The sequence below is a fragment of the Ornithodoros turicata genome, chromosome 6, assembly GCF_037126465.1.
Source record: "Ornithodoros turicata isolate Travis chromosome 6, ASM3712646v1, whole genome shotgun sequence".
Classification (NCBI taxonomy): Eukaryota; Metazoa; Arthropoda; class Arachnida; order Ixodida; family Argasidae; genus Ornithodoros; species Ornithodoros turicata.
Genome location: NC_088206.1, coordinates 49194953 through 49208813, shown reverse-complemented (window position 1 = coordinate 49208813; position 13861 = coordinate 49194953). Strand labels below are relative to the sequence as shown.

Sequence of the window (13861 nt, the reverse complement as noted above, 5' to 3'; positions counted from 1 at the left end):
TGCCTTGGAGTATTTGGTGACAAAACGGCAATCGCTGTACGACCTCGATAGTAGCACCTCCCAGGAAACCCCCGAAGATCAGCTGGAAGCTGAGCAGTACGCTTAACAGTACGCCTGACAGTACGACAGTACGCTTGGCGGTACGACAGCACGCAGGAGCTTGACAGTACGCTGCAGTACGAGGAAGGTCTCTAGGGGATTATCACAAGGGCACGTCGTAGACTTCGCCAGCAGCAGAATGGTGCACTTTCGGATCAACAGCGTCCTGCGGGGCAAGAAGCCGTCTCTTTCCCCAAGCTTCAGATACCAAAGTTTTAGGGAAAACTACAGGAATGGCAACAATTCTCTCCAACCAAGCACTGGCTCCTACCTCACTGACGACGCGAAGCGATCCATCGAAAGAATCAGGATCTCCGGCGACAACTACGACGCTGCAGTCACTCTGCTCAGACACAGGTACTGTAGACCGGAACGCCCTATACGGTGGAGCACATCGACCATTTGCTTGCTCTTTGTCCCATCTCGAATTCCCAAAACATCCCCCAGCTCCGACGTCTTTATGACGATGTGACCATTCGAATGGCAGCTTTGGATTCCCTGGGGGTAACCAAGGACATATATGCAGTCATCTTGTACCGCGTCATCACACGATGCTTGCCCGAAAACCTCTGTGTCCTTTTTCGCCAACGGTGAGGGATACAGCCGCAGTACCCCAACCCCAAGGCAACGATGAAGGCACTGCGATACACAAGGCCGCCGAAGATCTTCAGGTGCTGCTAGACTCCCTTCTTCAGGTGCCGGTGGAGACTCGGGAACAAGTGCTGCTCACTCGGACAGTTTCGCCAGCGTCGGCTGGTTGCAGCAAGAGTCTTAACGAGCCTGTTCGGCTTCCTACTGCCACTGCCATAACCTCTGCAAACGCCGCACCTCCGAAACCTGCTGACGCACGTTCATCACCCTGTTCCTTGTGTCGTCGCCGGACCATCCGCTGCAGCCCTGCACAGCGGTTTTATCGGCATCCGATATGCGTTTGTCCAGTGCGGGAAAATGTTTCAGGTACTGTAAATCCGACAATTTTTCACGGGTTTGCCGATCTGCGACTGGGTTGTCTTGTGCGAAGTGCCACGGACGTCACCTTTCGCATTGTGTGACATTCAAAGATGTCCGGAGGCTCTGCATTGTTCGACCACTCTCCCCCCGACTGCATACATGGAGGCATCGCGCGAAGTGTTGGGTGACGTCGTCTCACAGACTGTCATGTCTTCATCGCCCTCGAACGTGCATGCAAAACCTGGAATGGCACGCCTTCAGACAGCCTCGGTTTGGGCAGCAGGATCCGCAGGCAAGAAGCGAATCCGGCTGCTCTTTGACACGGGTAGTCAACAAACAGTTACACGTTGCGACCTGTTGAATGAGCTAGGGTGCCAAATCACTGGTGAAGAGGACCTATCCGTGTTCTCTTTCGCACGTACGCGCCACCTCAGAAGATTCCACTGCGAACGGGAGGAAGTCCGCCCCGAAGCCATCTCGGATCCGCGATCGTTCATCGAACTTGAAGCCCTGGACATTTCTGAACTATGCCGCGTGTCTTCCTCACTATTGTACGACGTAAGCATGAGCCTTCTCTCACTGCGACGCCTCGAAGTGGCCGACACGTGGCCCGTGGGAACGCCTCATCGGCACCGTGAAGGCTGCTCTAAGGCGATGTCTCCGTAGAAGCCACCTTACTTTCGACCAACTAACTACAGCCCTGTGCGAGGTGAAAGCTCTCGTAAATTCCCGCCCGTTAAACCCTCACGCCAAGCCACTTCCTGATAGGCAAACGAGCCATCTCTCTACCGGGCGAACACTCTGCCATCTCACAGCCTGACGCGGGGGACCTCCGGCACAACTTCAGAGGAATGCAGAAGGCGAAGGAACTCTTCTGGAAGCGCTGGCGATACGTGTACCTTCTGCAGCTCAGGTCTGCCCACATAACTGAGTCTTCTGGCGAAAGTCGTTTCAACGGGGGGGGATTTGGTGGTGCATCAGGAAGATAATGTATAATGTCCGTCCCCCTTTTTGGAAGCTCGGACGCGTAGCCAAGTTGATACGAGGGAGAGATGGGTTAGTGCGGGCATGCTCAGTACGTCTCGCCAGCGGCACTACCGTAACCCGTCCAGTTCAAAGGCTTTGCCGTCTGGAAGCAGATGTCTCGTCACCCGCGGCCCGGGATGATGTGGCGGATTAAAGGAGGTCGACGGTGGGTCTCGTGGTCACGGGCCCATATTCGCCGTTTTTGCTTTTCGATTTTAGGTCGTTATACCTTTTTCCTCTTGGAAGGGGAGCAGGCGTTCTTCCTTCACAGTGCGTATTCGTCGGGAGCCGAGGAGAGCGGTTAGGTACGCGAAGAGGGAGGACTCGAACTGGGGGCCTCTGTCAGTTGTGGTCGTGGAGGGCACGCCAAAACAGGAAACCCAGGTGGACACGAATGTGATGGCAACGGTGGGCGCGGTGATCTCGGGCATCAGGGCGGCCTCGGCCAGCGAGTATAACGGTCGACAACGGTGAGTAGAATGCGGTGGCCTTGAGAAGGTGGCAATGGACCGACCAGGTCGAGGTGAATTTTATCAAACTGCACGTCGGGCGGAAGGAAGGTACTGATGGGAGTGTGAGTATGCCGATGAATCTTGCCCGCTGGCAAGGCTGACAGCAGCGGGTCCAGTGCTTGAATTGAGCTTTCATACGATGCCAAACGTAGCGCGTTTTTGGGTTGCGCGGATGTCGGGGCGAGCAAGGACATGCAACGCGTCAAAAACTTGGCTGCGCAGAGCAGCAGGGACGAATATGGTCGTGGCTGCCTATGGGAAACATCGCAGACGAGTGTCTTAGCGGCGCCGGGAAGGAGCGCGTCTTCAAGGCGCAGGGCGGAACCGACGTCAAGACGAAGCCGTGCTAATTCAGCGTCAGCACGTTGAAATTCCACAAGGGTGTCCAGAGAGAAGTGGAGGCCAGCTGAAGGAGGGGTGCTGGGGGACAAGTTGCCGATGCGGCTAAGTGCGACCGCTACGGTGTTGTCGCAACCGCTCACATGACGGATGTCGGTGGTAAATTCGGAAATGAATGCGAGCTGGCGAATCTCTCGCCGCGTATAGTGGCTTCCGGATGACATGAGCGCAAAGGTCAGCGGCTTGTGGTCAGTAAAAATCGCGAAACTTCAGCCCTCAAGGAATTGTCGGAAGTGTTTCACTGCGAGGAACACCCCAAGAAGCTCGCGTGAGAAGGTACTGTAGCGCTGTTCCCTGTCCTTGAGCTTGCAGGAAAATAATGAAATGGGGCTGCCCGCTGGTGGAACTGCTGCTGTAGCACTGCTCCGACAGCCGTCGACGAAGCGTCGACCATCAGGCTTATACAGGAGTCGTGTATGGGATGAGCAAGCATCGTCGCAGCAGAAAGTGTACACTTGGCGTTCTCGAAGGCGTCCAAGGCGGACGGCGACCAGGTGAGAGGGTCAGCGCGACGTTTACAGGACGTCAACAAGGCCTCCAATGTAAGGAGTACAGAGGCACAGCCGGGGATGAAGCGCCGGTAAAAGTTAATAAGCCACAAGAACTCGCGTAGCTTCCCTGCGGAAGAGGGTCCGGGAAAGTCCTTAATGGCTTGGACTTTTGAGAGCAGGAGAGCGACGCCGCTGCTGGTGATACGGTGGCCCAGAAAATCCAACTCTGCATCGCCGAACTCACTCTTGGCCGCGTTGATGACCACACCAAAGTCTGAGAGGCGAGTGAAGAGGGCTCGGAGGTGAGTGACATGCTCCTCAGGTGTCGCACTAGCAAATAGCAGGTCGTTCAAATGCGCGAATACAAATGGTAAACCCCTGGTGACTGTATCGATAAAGCGCTGAAAGGTTTGGGCCGCATTCCGCAGGCCGAATGGCACGCTCAAGAATTCGAACAGCCCGAAGGGGGTAGTGATCGTAGTCTTGGACACGTCTTCGGGGGCCACGGGTATCTGATGGTACGCTCGCAACAAATCCACTTTCGAAAACATTGTCGCGCCGTGAAGAAAGCCGGCGAAGCCTTCGATGTGTGGAATGGGATAGCGGTCAGGAACGGTGGCTCGATTCAGGACTCTGTAATCAACACATGGTCGCCAGTCGCCGGCCTTCTTCGACACCATGTGGAGAGCCGTCGACCAGCTGCTAGATGATGTTTGGGTAATGCCGAGGTCAAGCATGTGGTCGAACATCCCATCGTATATTCTCGAGGAGTGACAACACCGTTGTGCTTCACATTTAAACCACCCCACGTAATTCACCAATTCCCTCCCTTGGAAGGCTTTAAAATGATGGAGAAACATACTTCCACACATACTTACTCACTGAAGTAGAACTTGATAATCCCGTGCACCACCCTAAAGCCTTTCCACTGCCACTGTTTGGAGAAATTTTGCTGCCCCAACCGTAACCTTTCCCTTCAAGCCACATGCGCACATAATAGCTGACGATATTTCTGGATTTCACCTTGCTCCAACAGTCACCTCCATGAACAACTCTACACCTGTTGAATCAAACCTGATAAACAATTTCTGCGGCCACCAATAGATAGAATCTTTGGTGCTACTTCACTATCTGCCCGAGATGGATCCCCACAGCTTGTTCAAAATTTAGTTCACTTGATCCAAAATATTTTTGAAACATATAACCACAGGTACGCAAGCATTTTACACTCAAAACCAGCTCCCGTGGCATAGTGGTTAGGGTGGCCGCTTTCCACGCCGAGACTGGAAGGTGGCACGGGTTCGGATCCTGTCGCCGGCTGTGCTGTCTGGGGTTTTCCCTGGGTTTTCCGAAGACTTTCCAGACGAATGTCGGCACAGTTTCCCTTGAAGTCGGCCCAGGACGCATACTAACCACTCTGTCCCCCACTCCTTCCTGCTGTCCTCTCTCATTCTGTCCATGTCTGTACGCCGCTCATAGCCACAGTTGCTTCGCGGCGCTAACACAAAAAAAAAACTTTACACTCAAAGATTGCAAGTTTCACCACTTCTTTTCGACTACAAAGTACACATACCAGTCTACTGGTCTTACCCCATAAATAGAATCTGTCTTTCACTGCACTTCATGTCCTATTCTCCACAGCAACGATTATCTTTTACTATGCAACCGAAAACTATTCTGTCTTCTCCATCCCTCTGGTGTTATCTGGGAAGAGGAGTTCTTGACTCGAACTATTTCCTCAAGCCTTTGTAAATTTCCACCACCTTGCAATCGAAATAGTCCTCATTATTGTTCAACTCTCTATTCGCTACTTTGTGTAATCTTGGTTGGTTTTCAGACATTGGCAGTCTATGATCAATGCCCTCTTGCCTAAAATGTTTATGCTAGTGCCCAGTCAAAATCTCGATAACAGTTTTCCGGAACCATCCTGGGCTACCATCCTGTAAATTCCATGCACCGTGTAGGCTTGTGCCAAATGCGGAAACTCCGGAATTTGCACAGGAATTTTGCACCAATTTTGCACGAAATTTGCAAACTGGTAACTTTAATTTTTCTTGCGCCACCCACTGAGCCTTTCCACTCCAAAGCTAAAACAACGTTTCTCTCTTCCTGTGCATACATCCTGCGATGGGCGAATGGCACAGAACAAGTAGGCGTACTTTGGTACCACGATAGCTTTAAAGATCTCTGCTGTAGCCATCAGTGACATCAGGCTCGTCATGATCTTGAGCCAATTATTGCAAGACACTCCATGCTTATCAAATAAGATTCCTAAAATTTTTACTTCATCAACAATCCTAAGCCCTGAATCTTTCCTTGGGTACTCGCCCCCCATGTACAACACTTTCGATTTCTCTTTGTTAATTTTCGCTCCACTTCTTTTCCCATAATCTTCTACAACCCGCAATGAGTTCTCCACGTCCTTTTTCACTCTGAACAATCATGGACAAGCCGTCTGCATAGGCGGATTGATGAACATTGATGGAGCCCTCGCAAGAGGCGATCAAATGGCAGTATATATAAAAGAGGAGAAAGAAGGCAACCCTGCCTTACACCTCATATAATCATAAATGCCTTACCTAGACAACCGTTGATGAGCAACCTGTTCTTGCATCCTCGATATATCGCTCCTGTTCTGTTTACTATTTCATTGTCTCCTTCGACTTGTTCCAGTATTTTCCTTAAAAACGCATGTTTCAACCTATAAAAAGCCTTTTCTTAATCAAAGGTCAGCAAAATATTGCGTACGTGCCTCTCAACTACCCGCTGTATTACATCCCTGAGTTCCCAAAGTTTGTCCTGTATTTTTCGGCCACCAACTGAAGCCCACTGAAATGCCTTTTTTTTTTTAAGTAAACATATACACCCCGTCCCCCTGAAATGATGGTATCCAGTTTTCCATATGCCTTTGCAACCTGTTTACTAGAACATTTGCTAGAATTTTGTAGTCAACGTTTAAAAGTGTTATCGGCCTCCGGGCTCTGAACTCTTCCTTTCGCTGGGGGTTCTCACACAGCAAAGTAACCATTCCCTGCATAAACTCCTCTGGTAATGATCCCTACCAGGAGGTTCCAATACTGTTTGTAGGACTCAGCAGGCAACCCATCGGGTCCTGGTGCTTTTCCGTTCTTCAGGATACGCATAGCCTGAGCAACCTTTACAGGGCTTGCCCTCTCAGCCCAATTTTCTTTGTACTTGTACCGTACCATTTCTAAGCAATAATAAATAAATAAATAAATAAATAAACCTGAAATCGGAACTGAAACTGTCCGACTCTGTGAGGTCTCTTCCGTACAGGTCTGAGAAGAATTCCCTGGCCATTTCAGCTATTTGTCTCCGAGCAGTGATTCTGCGGCCGTTTTTCGAAGTACTTTACATATTTACTCTGATCACTGGCATTGTCGCTATATGTATTTTCGGAGTTATAAGGCCTCCATTGGTTGCTGAGCCGAAGCAAGATGTTTGGAAAGGGGCCTTCGGGAGCACCAGGCTTCCTTCTCAACTTTATTTTTCGTCGCCAAGTACCTTACTGCCTTCCACCGCTCCTCCCTCAGGAGTGCCAGGTGATCGTTGGCAGAAGAAAATGTCACACCGAAAAGAAATCCAGTGCCGGTTTGTTGAAGTTGGCGAAGATGTGCCTGAAGTTTGCATGTCAGAGCACGCTTCTCATGGGCCCTTTTCTGGCCCCACGCTCTCAGACAGTTTCTGATGTCATCTTTGAGATTTACCCACCAAACAAAGGTACCATCACTCTCCCTAAGCGGACCGCTCCCTCAATTAAGGTCTGTATGTCCGTATGAATTTCTGGACTGTGCAGTATTTTGGTGTTCATTCGCCAGGGGTATCGGGAGCCTGGAAAACCCGCTTTTGTTAACTGAACTAAAACTCAAGTGACTTGACAAGTTACACAACAAGTGACTTGACACATAAACTTCCCCCAATTTGTTCGGTCGTGTGAACCCATTTCCGCCTCCTCTAGCCAATGACCTTCCATGACCATGATCTACTAATATAAAAGCATCTATTCCTTGCCGCAACTCTGCAGATCCAGAAACGTTTTTATGCACACCCGCCGATGTATCTTGTGCATCAATTACACAGTTGAAGTCACCTCACACTATGAAACTGTGAAATAGTAAGAAAGGTCATCTCTATAAAACTGCCCGGCTCATTTGCTTTGTTTGTCCCGTATGTATTGATAAGTCTCAGCAACGTGCCGTCATTAGCGGGTTTTAGGAGAACGTAGAAGTTTCACGATAACGTTTCCGAAAACATGCTAAGCCAATCGCCTGATTCCTTTCGATTGGCTGACGTCACGTTGCTGATATCTGATTGACTGACACGGAGTCGGAATCGGAGGGCGCATACGGTTCTCTAAAACTCCCTATTATCTATGTCTGCGGTTGCTATTCTCTCGTGCAGGTATTTCTCAAACTTGATAACTTTTAACTCTCTTGGTTTTAAGCAGATAATGAGGACACCTCTTGAGTTATGGGTTGCGTAGCTCCAATTAGACAATCTATCAAATTCTTTAGCCTCCAGCTGTTTGTGCCAATGCGATACCTGAATGAATATACAGTTCACGCCCAAAAACTTGGCTCGGTCCATGACTTCGTTTTGTTTCACTCTACTTCTAAACCCTCTTACATTAAACGTTAATAATTTGAAAGTCATTGACGAAGTTGGGGAAGGTTTTGAGAGAAGCTTAACACACCGGGGGGGGGGGGGGATATTTATTAGACGAAAAGGAAAAAAACGGGGGAAAGGTCAGCCAAACCGGAGAACAGCAATTTGTTAGATATAGATCTAGACACGCACATTTGGCGCATTTTCCCGGCTTCTTCCTCCTCTTCGACACCCTCCTCCTTTTTAGAGTCATGCCTCTATCATTCCTGTCAGTACTGTCACTCACACGCCCTTCCCTTTCAGATACCAGGGTAGCTACACTCTCTCCACTATCCGACGACTCGTTTTTTGCCCCAGGAGACGCACACGCTGTTGCCGTTGTGACATGGACATGGTGGACATGCATCCGACATACGTATTTTCTGTGTCACCAATAGAGCAATTTTCGACCACCTCAACTTGCTTTATGTTCACTCTACTGCGCCTTTACACATCCTCCGGCTCCTCAGTACCCTGCTTGTTCTGAAGCTCGACTTGATGACCAAAGCAACGGCATGGGCGAGTTGGTACATACTGACACTGATGAAGTTGATGAGCAACTTTCACTGCACTTCCTTCCTCAAGTACCTGCTGATTTCCTTTATCCGCTTGACCCGAGATATTCTCCTGCATTTGTACGAATTTTCCGACATCCCCAGCGACAGCATTATTCCCATCCGTGTCCTTGTCCGTGTTTCCCAAACAGGGAAAGTTCTCGTCGGAAATCCAAGGAGTGTGAACAGGACCTGGAACTCCTCCCCACACCGAAAGTCTAACATCGGCTGGGACGTTCCGTTTCCTCTCCTTTTCTGCCTTACGTTTCCCGCATAGAAAGAGCCACACCACCGGCATCTAAGTGCCTTGCACTCACGAGCTAAATGGCCTGTCGCATCACACTTAGCACAGCTTCGTGTAACCCCGTGGTACAGTCCCTCTCACCGTCCAAAAATTGGGAAGTTGCCCTCTGAGCTCCATGAGAACGAATCGCGTACATGTCTTGCAGTACTCGTGGTCACCACCGTACTTCTCTCTCTCTCTGTCTTAATCAGGGTTGCGGAGTTGCCACTCCGGAGTTGGAATGATTCCGGAATCATTACAGATTTATCACAGCCTGGAATGGAATTGGAATAGAATGGCGGAAACTGTCCTAGGAATGGAATGGAAATGAAATGGAATTAGGCCTTTTTTCGCAGGAATGGAATCGGAATTTGCACACACGCACCGCACCTATATACACACGGTCAAGAGCGAAATAATAATATTGAATATCCGGCATGTATAAACGGGGCTTCCTTTCTCCTTCGTTTCGAAAATAATAATACAGGGAAGCTCTCCGCGGTCACCCAGGCCTCCGCACAGCTTCAGCAGACGTAGAACGAGTATTTTCCACAGTTTCGCATATTATGACTGCACAGCGAAGTTGGGTATCAGGCACATCTTTCCAGCACCTCATCCTCATGTTTGTGAACCGGAACACACGATATCACTGATCAGCAAGATTGCTTACATGTCCCAATTTTTAAAAAAATGTTTATCATCACAGTTACTAGTGCATCGATGTTGTTGTGATGTTAGGAACCTCTCCGCACCTTGTGTTTGTGCTTTTTCCGTGCTGGGTAATGCCAACCTCCTCTAACACTGCTGGGCTATCCAGTACAGTTACCGGTCCTTCTTTTCCTTCTTTTTCTTTTTTATTGATGGATTTAAAGGAATGGAATGGGGTTGCCGATCCATTCCAGGAGTGGGAATTTAATACACCTTTCCATTCCGAAGAATTGCAAGGAATGGAATTATCACAGATCTCCATTCCTCGGAATGGAATGGAATGCGTGACTCCATTCCGCAACCCTGGTCTTAATCACAGCTCCATAGTTCCCCAGTTCATTCTCTTAGTTTGTGTCTGGACAATCAATCGTTTATTTGAACACTGTGACCCTCCTATTCTTTACTCCAAAATAAAACGCATCAACTTTTCCCCCTCCAACCACAACCAATCCCGCCTCCTCAAGCAACCTCACTCCTTCAAAATCATTCATTACCACCTCATATAATAATCGTACGCTTGGTTCTGCGCACGAACTTTTCCAGGCGCCACCCCTTTAAACGCATCCAACACCTCTTTCCCAAAGTAGCCCTGCGGGGCTCGCACTTTGAACACCAAGATGCGATCATCTTGGTTGTCGTACATCTTAGCTTAGCCGGTGTCTCAACCCGGGAGACATGGCTTCGCTCCCAGTTATTCAGCAGGAAAGGTGCAGTTACAGCAACGAAAATTGCAAAAAAAAAATACACAGGAAAGAATTCGGCTAGGTCTAGCAACAGAGCAACAGCCAACTTTGCCAACTTCAACGTGATATCGATCCCAAGTTGGCATTGTCGGCTACATGCCGCGTTTTTCCGTCAACGTCGAGCTGACATTTCCAACTTCTGTCGTATATCGGTCACAAGTTGGCAGTGTCGGGGATACGTTGGGCCGACGTGCCCAACTTGCTACCGACGTCGGTCTGATGTCGTGTGCTGCCTGGGCCCTGAGGACATCACACACCAGTGGAGCGAGAGAGCTCGATCTCAGTGCAGTGTTCAGTGCTCCGTACAGTACAGAGCATGCAGGGCGGTTTTGGAGTGCATCGGGGTATGGTCCAGTGTGAAGGTCCCATGGTGGTACTGTGGGTGGAGTCAGTCGTTCATGCTTCGGAATGAGGCTGCGTTGAGTAAAAGCTGGATGCTTGTCCCCGAAGAATGTTACACACTAATGTGCACACTAATGTGGTAATGGCAAGTGGAGAGTCTCATGCAGTGCCCAAGAGATTGTGTAGTCCTCATGAAGGCTAGCGACGGCTCCTTGGCTTCAGCCGTGGCAGGAGCAGTCGAGGTCGATTTGTGGAGGCCACACGGTTTCCAACACTTGTTCGGACGAAGGACAAAGGTCACGCAACACCGGAAGATGGTACATCAACATCTGGTGTATGAAGTACTGGTGTAGGCCAAGCAATGCCTTTGTAGAAAGCCCCCAGCGGGCGCCACTGAGGTATCGCAGGGCGTTCAGCCGAGACCAGGCTCTACCTTTCAGGCAACGAACCTCCGCTGTCCACGACAGACAACGGTCGAGAACCACACCAAGAAACCTGTGGCAGGCTCCAACAGCTCCCCATAGAGCTCATAGTTTGAGATAATTCACACAACACTGGGCTAACGACCAATGAGAGTGCAGCGTTGTAGAAATTATACATAGCCAGACGGCCAATCAGGAGCCTTAACCTTTGGCTGACCAATCGCCCGGTTCTGGCTACCATCGACTTCTACTGGATTTCACGCCTGCTGCCGTTACCCGATATTCAAAATAACTGAAGCTTCTTTTGGGCAAAAGAAACACTTATTTGACACAAAGCACTGATTCAAATTTCTGATACGTGGGTGCACTGTGAATACAATGTCCACTGCGTTGTTGACACGCTGTAACCAAGTTCGAACTTGAAGCAAAACGAACTAACAGTTCAGTGTTAACACCGAGGCAGTCTCATGAGTGAGTTCCATTTTATGATTAGCATCTTCTGTCGCTGCTTTCAGAGCGGAAAGCGCTTGTGTGGCCCGTAATCCTGTCTTTGTTGTCAGCCCTCGAGATCTGAGGCGCCCGAACGTGTTCTTCACTCACCAATCGCTCCAACTCACGGAGAATTCCAGTTCCGGAGTTGATAGACTGTTCGTGGGATAATAGTCGTGTCCACAAACAGCAGAACACGCGTAGAATCACATTGACGCATCAAGGAACCCGCGAACATATTTCTACAAACTGTTCTGTCGATTGACACCACCGAAACACGGAACACAAGAGGACGCCGTGCCGGCCGAGACGTGCTATTTCGAAACTATGCTGAAACAGCCGCCGGGACGCTGCACGCACATGCGCGCATACAAAATGCGATTTCAAAACATTGTCGACCAATCGGAGCGCGCACACAGTATCGGCCAATGCGCTTACAACGTTCCAGATGGGCGCAGTGGTACATATTCTACAGCCGTATCCTCAGGTGCCTGGGGAGGACTGCCTGTGGTGCGTAATACGCCACACAACATGCCCGCTTATATGGAGCTGAAAGTTCCTTAAATGACGCCGTGGGAACGGCAAAAAACAGGCTTTTCATAGCAGAGGTCCATGCCTCTGTGTTCCAGGAAAGTGGCAACAGTATCACGATCACACTGCAGGTGGCGCTGTAGTGCTGTCCACTACTTGCCGGATGTCCACATGCATATATCATCGCCGTGCAGGCTGATGTTGACGCCCCGTGGCAGGAGGAATGGTAGAACACCCATGACGATATTGAAGAGGAGTGGGCTAAGGACACCACCCTATGGGACACCTGCTGCTGTGCTGTGACGAAACGTTTCACCATCCGAAGACATATCACAAAAAGTATAATAATAATTGGGAGTAAATTCACATACACGTCATCACTAGAGACCGAATTTTCATGCAAATGCATATTTTTTCCTGAACATGGTTTACAATGGGGGTGACATGAAAGCACATTTGAGCCTTGTCCCAAACGATTTGCGGTATGTTTTAAGTGCATGTAAATGCATATTTCATACGTTGCTGCATATTTTGCGTTTTTGCTGCATATTTCCCTGCTCGTCGGATATGACGTATCGATCTGAACCATATTTCGCATTGCAAGCCGCCGATTAGACACTCGGCATCGTGCCATCTGCTGTGATTCCTTCCTTGCGAGCGTCGACGCCACTCTGGCTGCGCCGAACGCAGCTTGTGCCCTCTCTGGCTGCCACAGAGAGTATGACGCGTTCTCTTCTCTGGCGCCTACCGTGCGTCTGCCGCTTTTACGTCGTTTCCTTACGATGCCGAGACCTAAGCCATCAATTTCATGCCTCTACAAGAGATGGACGACAGAGAATCCAGATTTGTGCACCGACGGAAAGATATTATTCTGCAGGATTTGCGAGAAGAAGGTAAGAAAGGAGCGTGCATGGAGCGTTCAACTATAGACGAGTAACACTGAAGTTTCATCCCTCGCTATATTTTTGCTTTATGAATAGCAAGCCGACCTTCGGTCAGGCTGACCTTTCCGAAATAAACGTATATCCCCCCCGCATCCCTTGACGTTTACAAGGCATGGGCTTTCATGCATTCGGGAGGATTACGAACGAGAATCTCTCAAGCAAATATGCGTAAATGGGGCTCGCTTTGCGACGCAATGTACGCGCAAAGACGCTTATTAACGACGCAAAATCAAGGTCTACCTTTAGTATTTACTTCACAGAAATTCATTGCCACGGCTGTTAATGTTTCCTGGCTCAATTTTTCTTTTTTTCTGTCTCTTATAGGTCAATGTAGAGAGGAAGTTCCAAGTGGACCAGCATGTGAGGTCGCAGTGCTACATTTCTGAAAAGGCAAAGAGGAGCAGGACTTCACAACCCCTACTTGCCCACGCTGCGAGCTCTCGCTCTGAGTTTGACGAAGTTTGTGCGGACCTCTCTGAAGCCTTTGTCGCGGCTAATATTCCGTGGTGCAAACTCGAAAACCTGACGCTAAGAAAATGACTTGAGAAGTATACTCACAGGAAGATACCAGCAGAGTCAACTCTCCGCAAGAATTACCTGCCTCATTTGTACGAGAAAGCCGTGAACGAAATAAGGTCTTCTGTTGGAAACGGCCCAATGTGGGCTGCTGCAGATGAGACGACGGACGCTTGTGGTCGCTAC

The 13861-nt window shown here is 49.5% G+C and overlaps 1 protein-coding gene across 1 annotated transcript; it reads right to left on the bottom strand.

The window, feature by feature from the left end:
• Nucleotides 1-2506: 2506 nt before the first annotated feature.
• Nucleotides 2507-3151, bottom strand: LOC135398604 (uncharacterized). Its single transcript, XM_064629989.1, has one exon. The coding sequence runs from the start codon at nucleotides 3149-3151 to the stop codon at nucleotides 2507-2509; it is 645 nt and encodes a 214-aa protein (XP_064486059.1).
• Nucleotides 3152-13861: the final 10710 nt, after the last annotated feature.

Coding starts and splice junctions, on each gene's coding strand:
- LOC135398604 (XM_064629989.1), bottom strand. CDS start 3,151: ATGTCATCCGGAAGCCACTATACGCGGCGAGAGATTCGCCAGCTCGCA.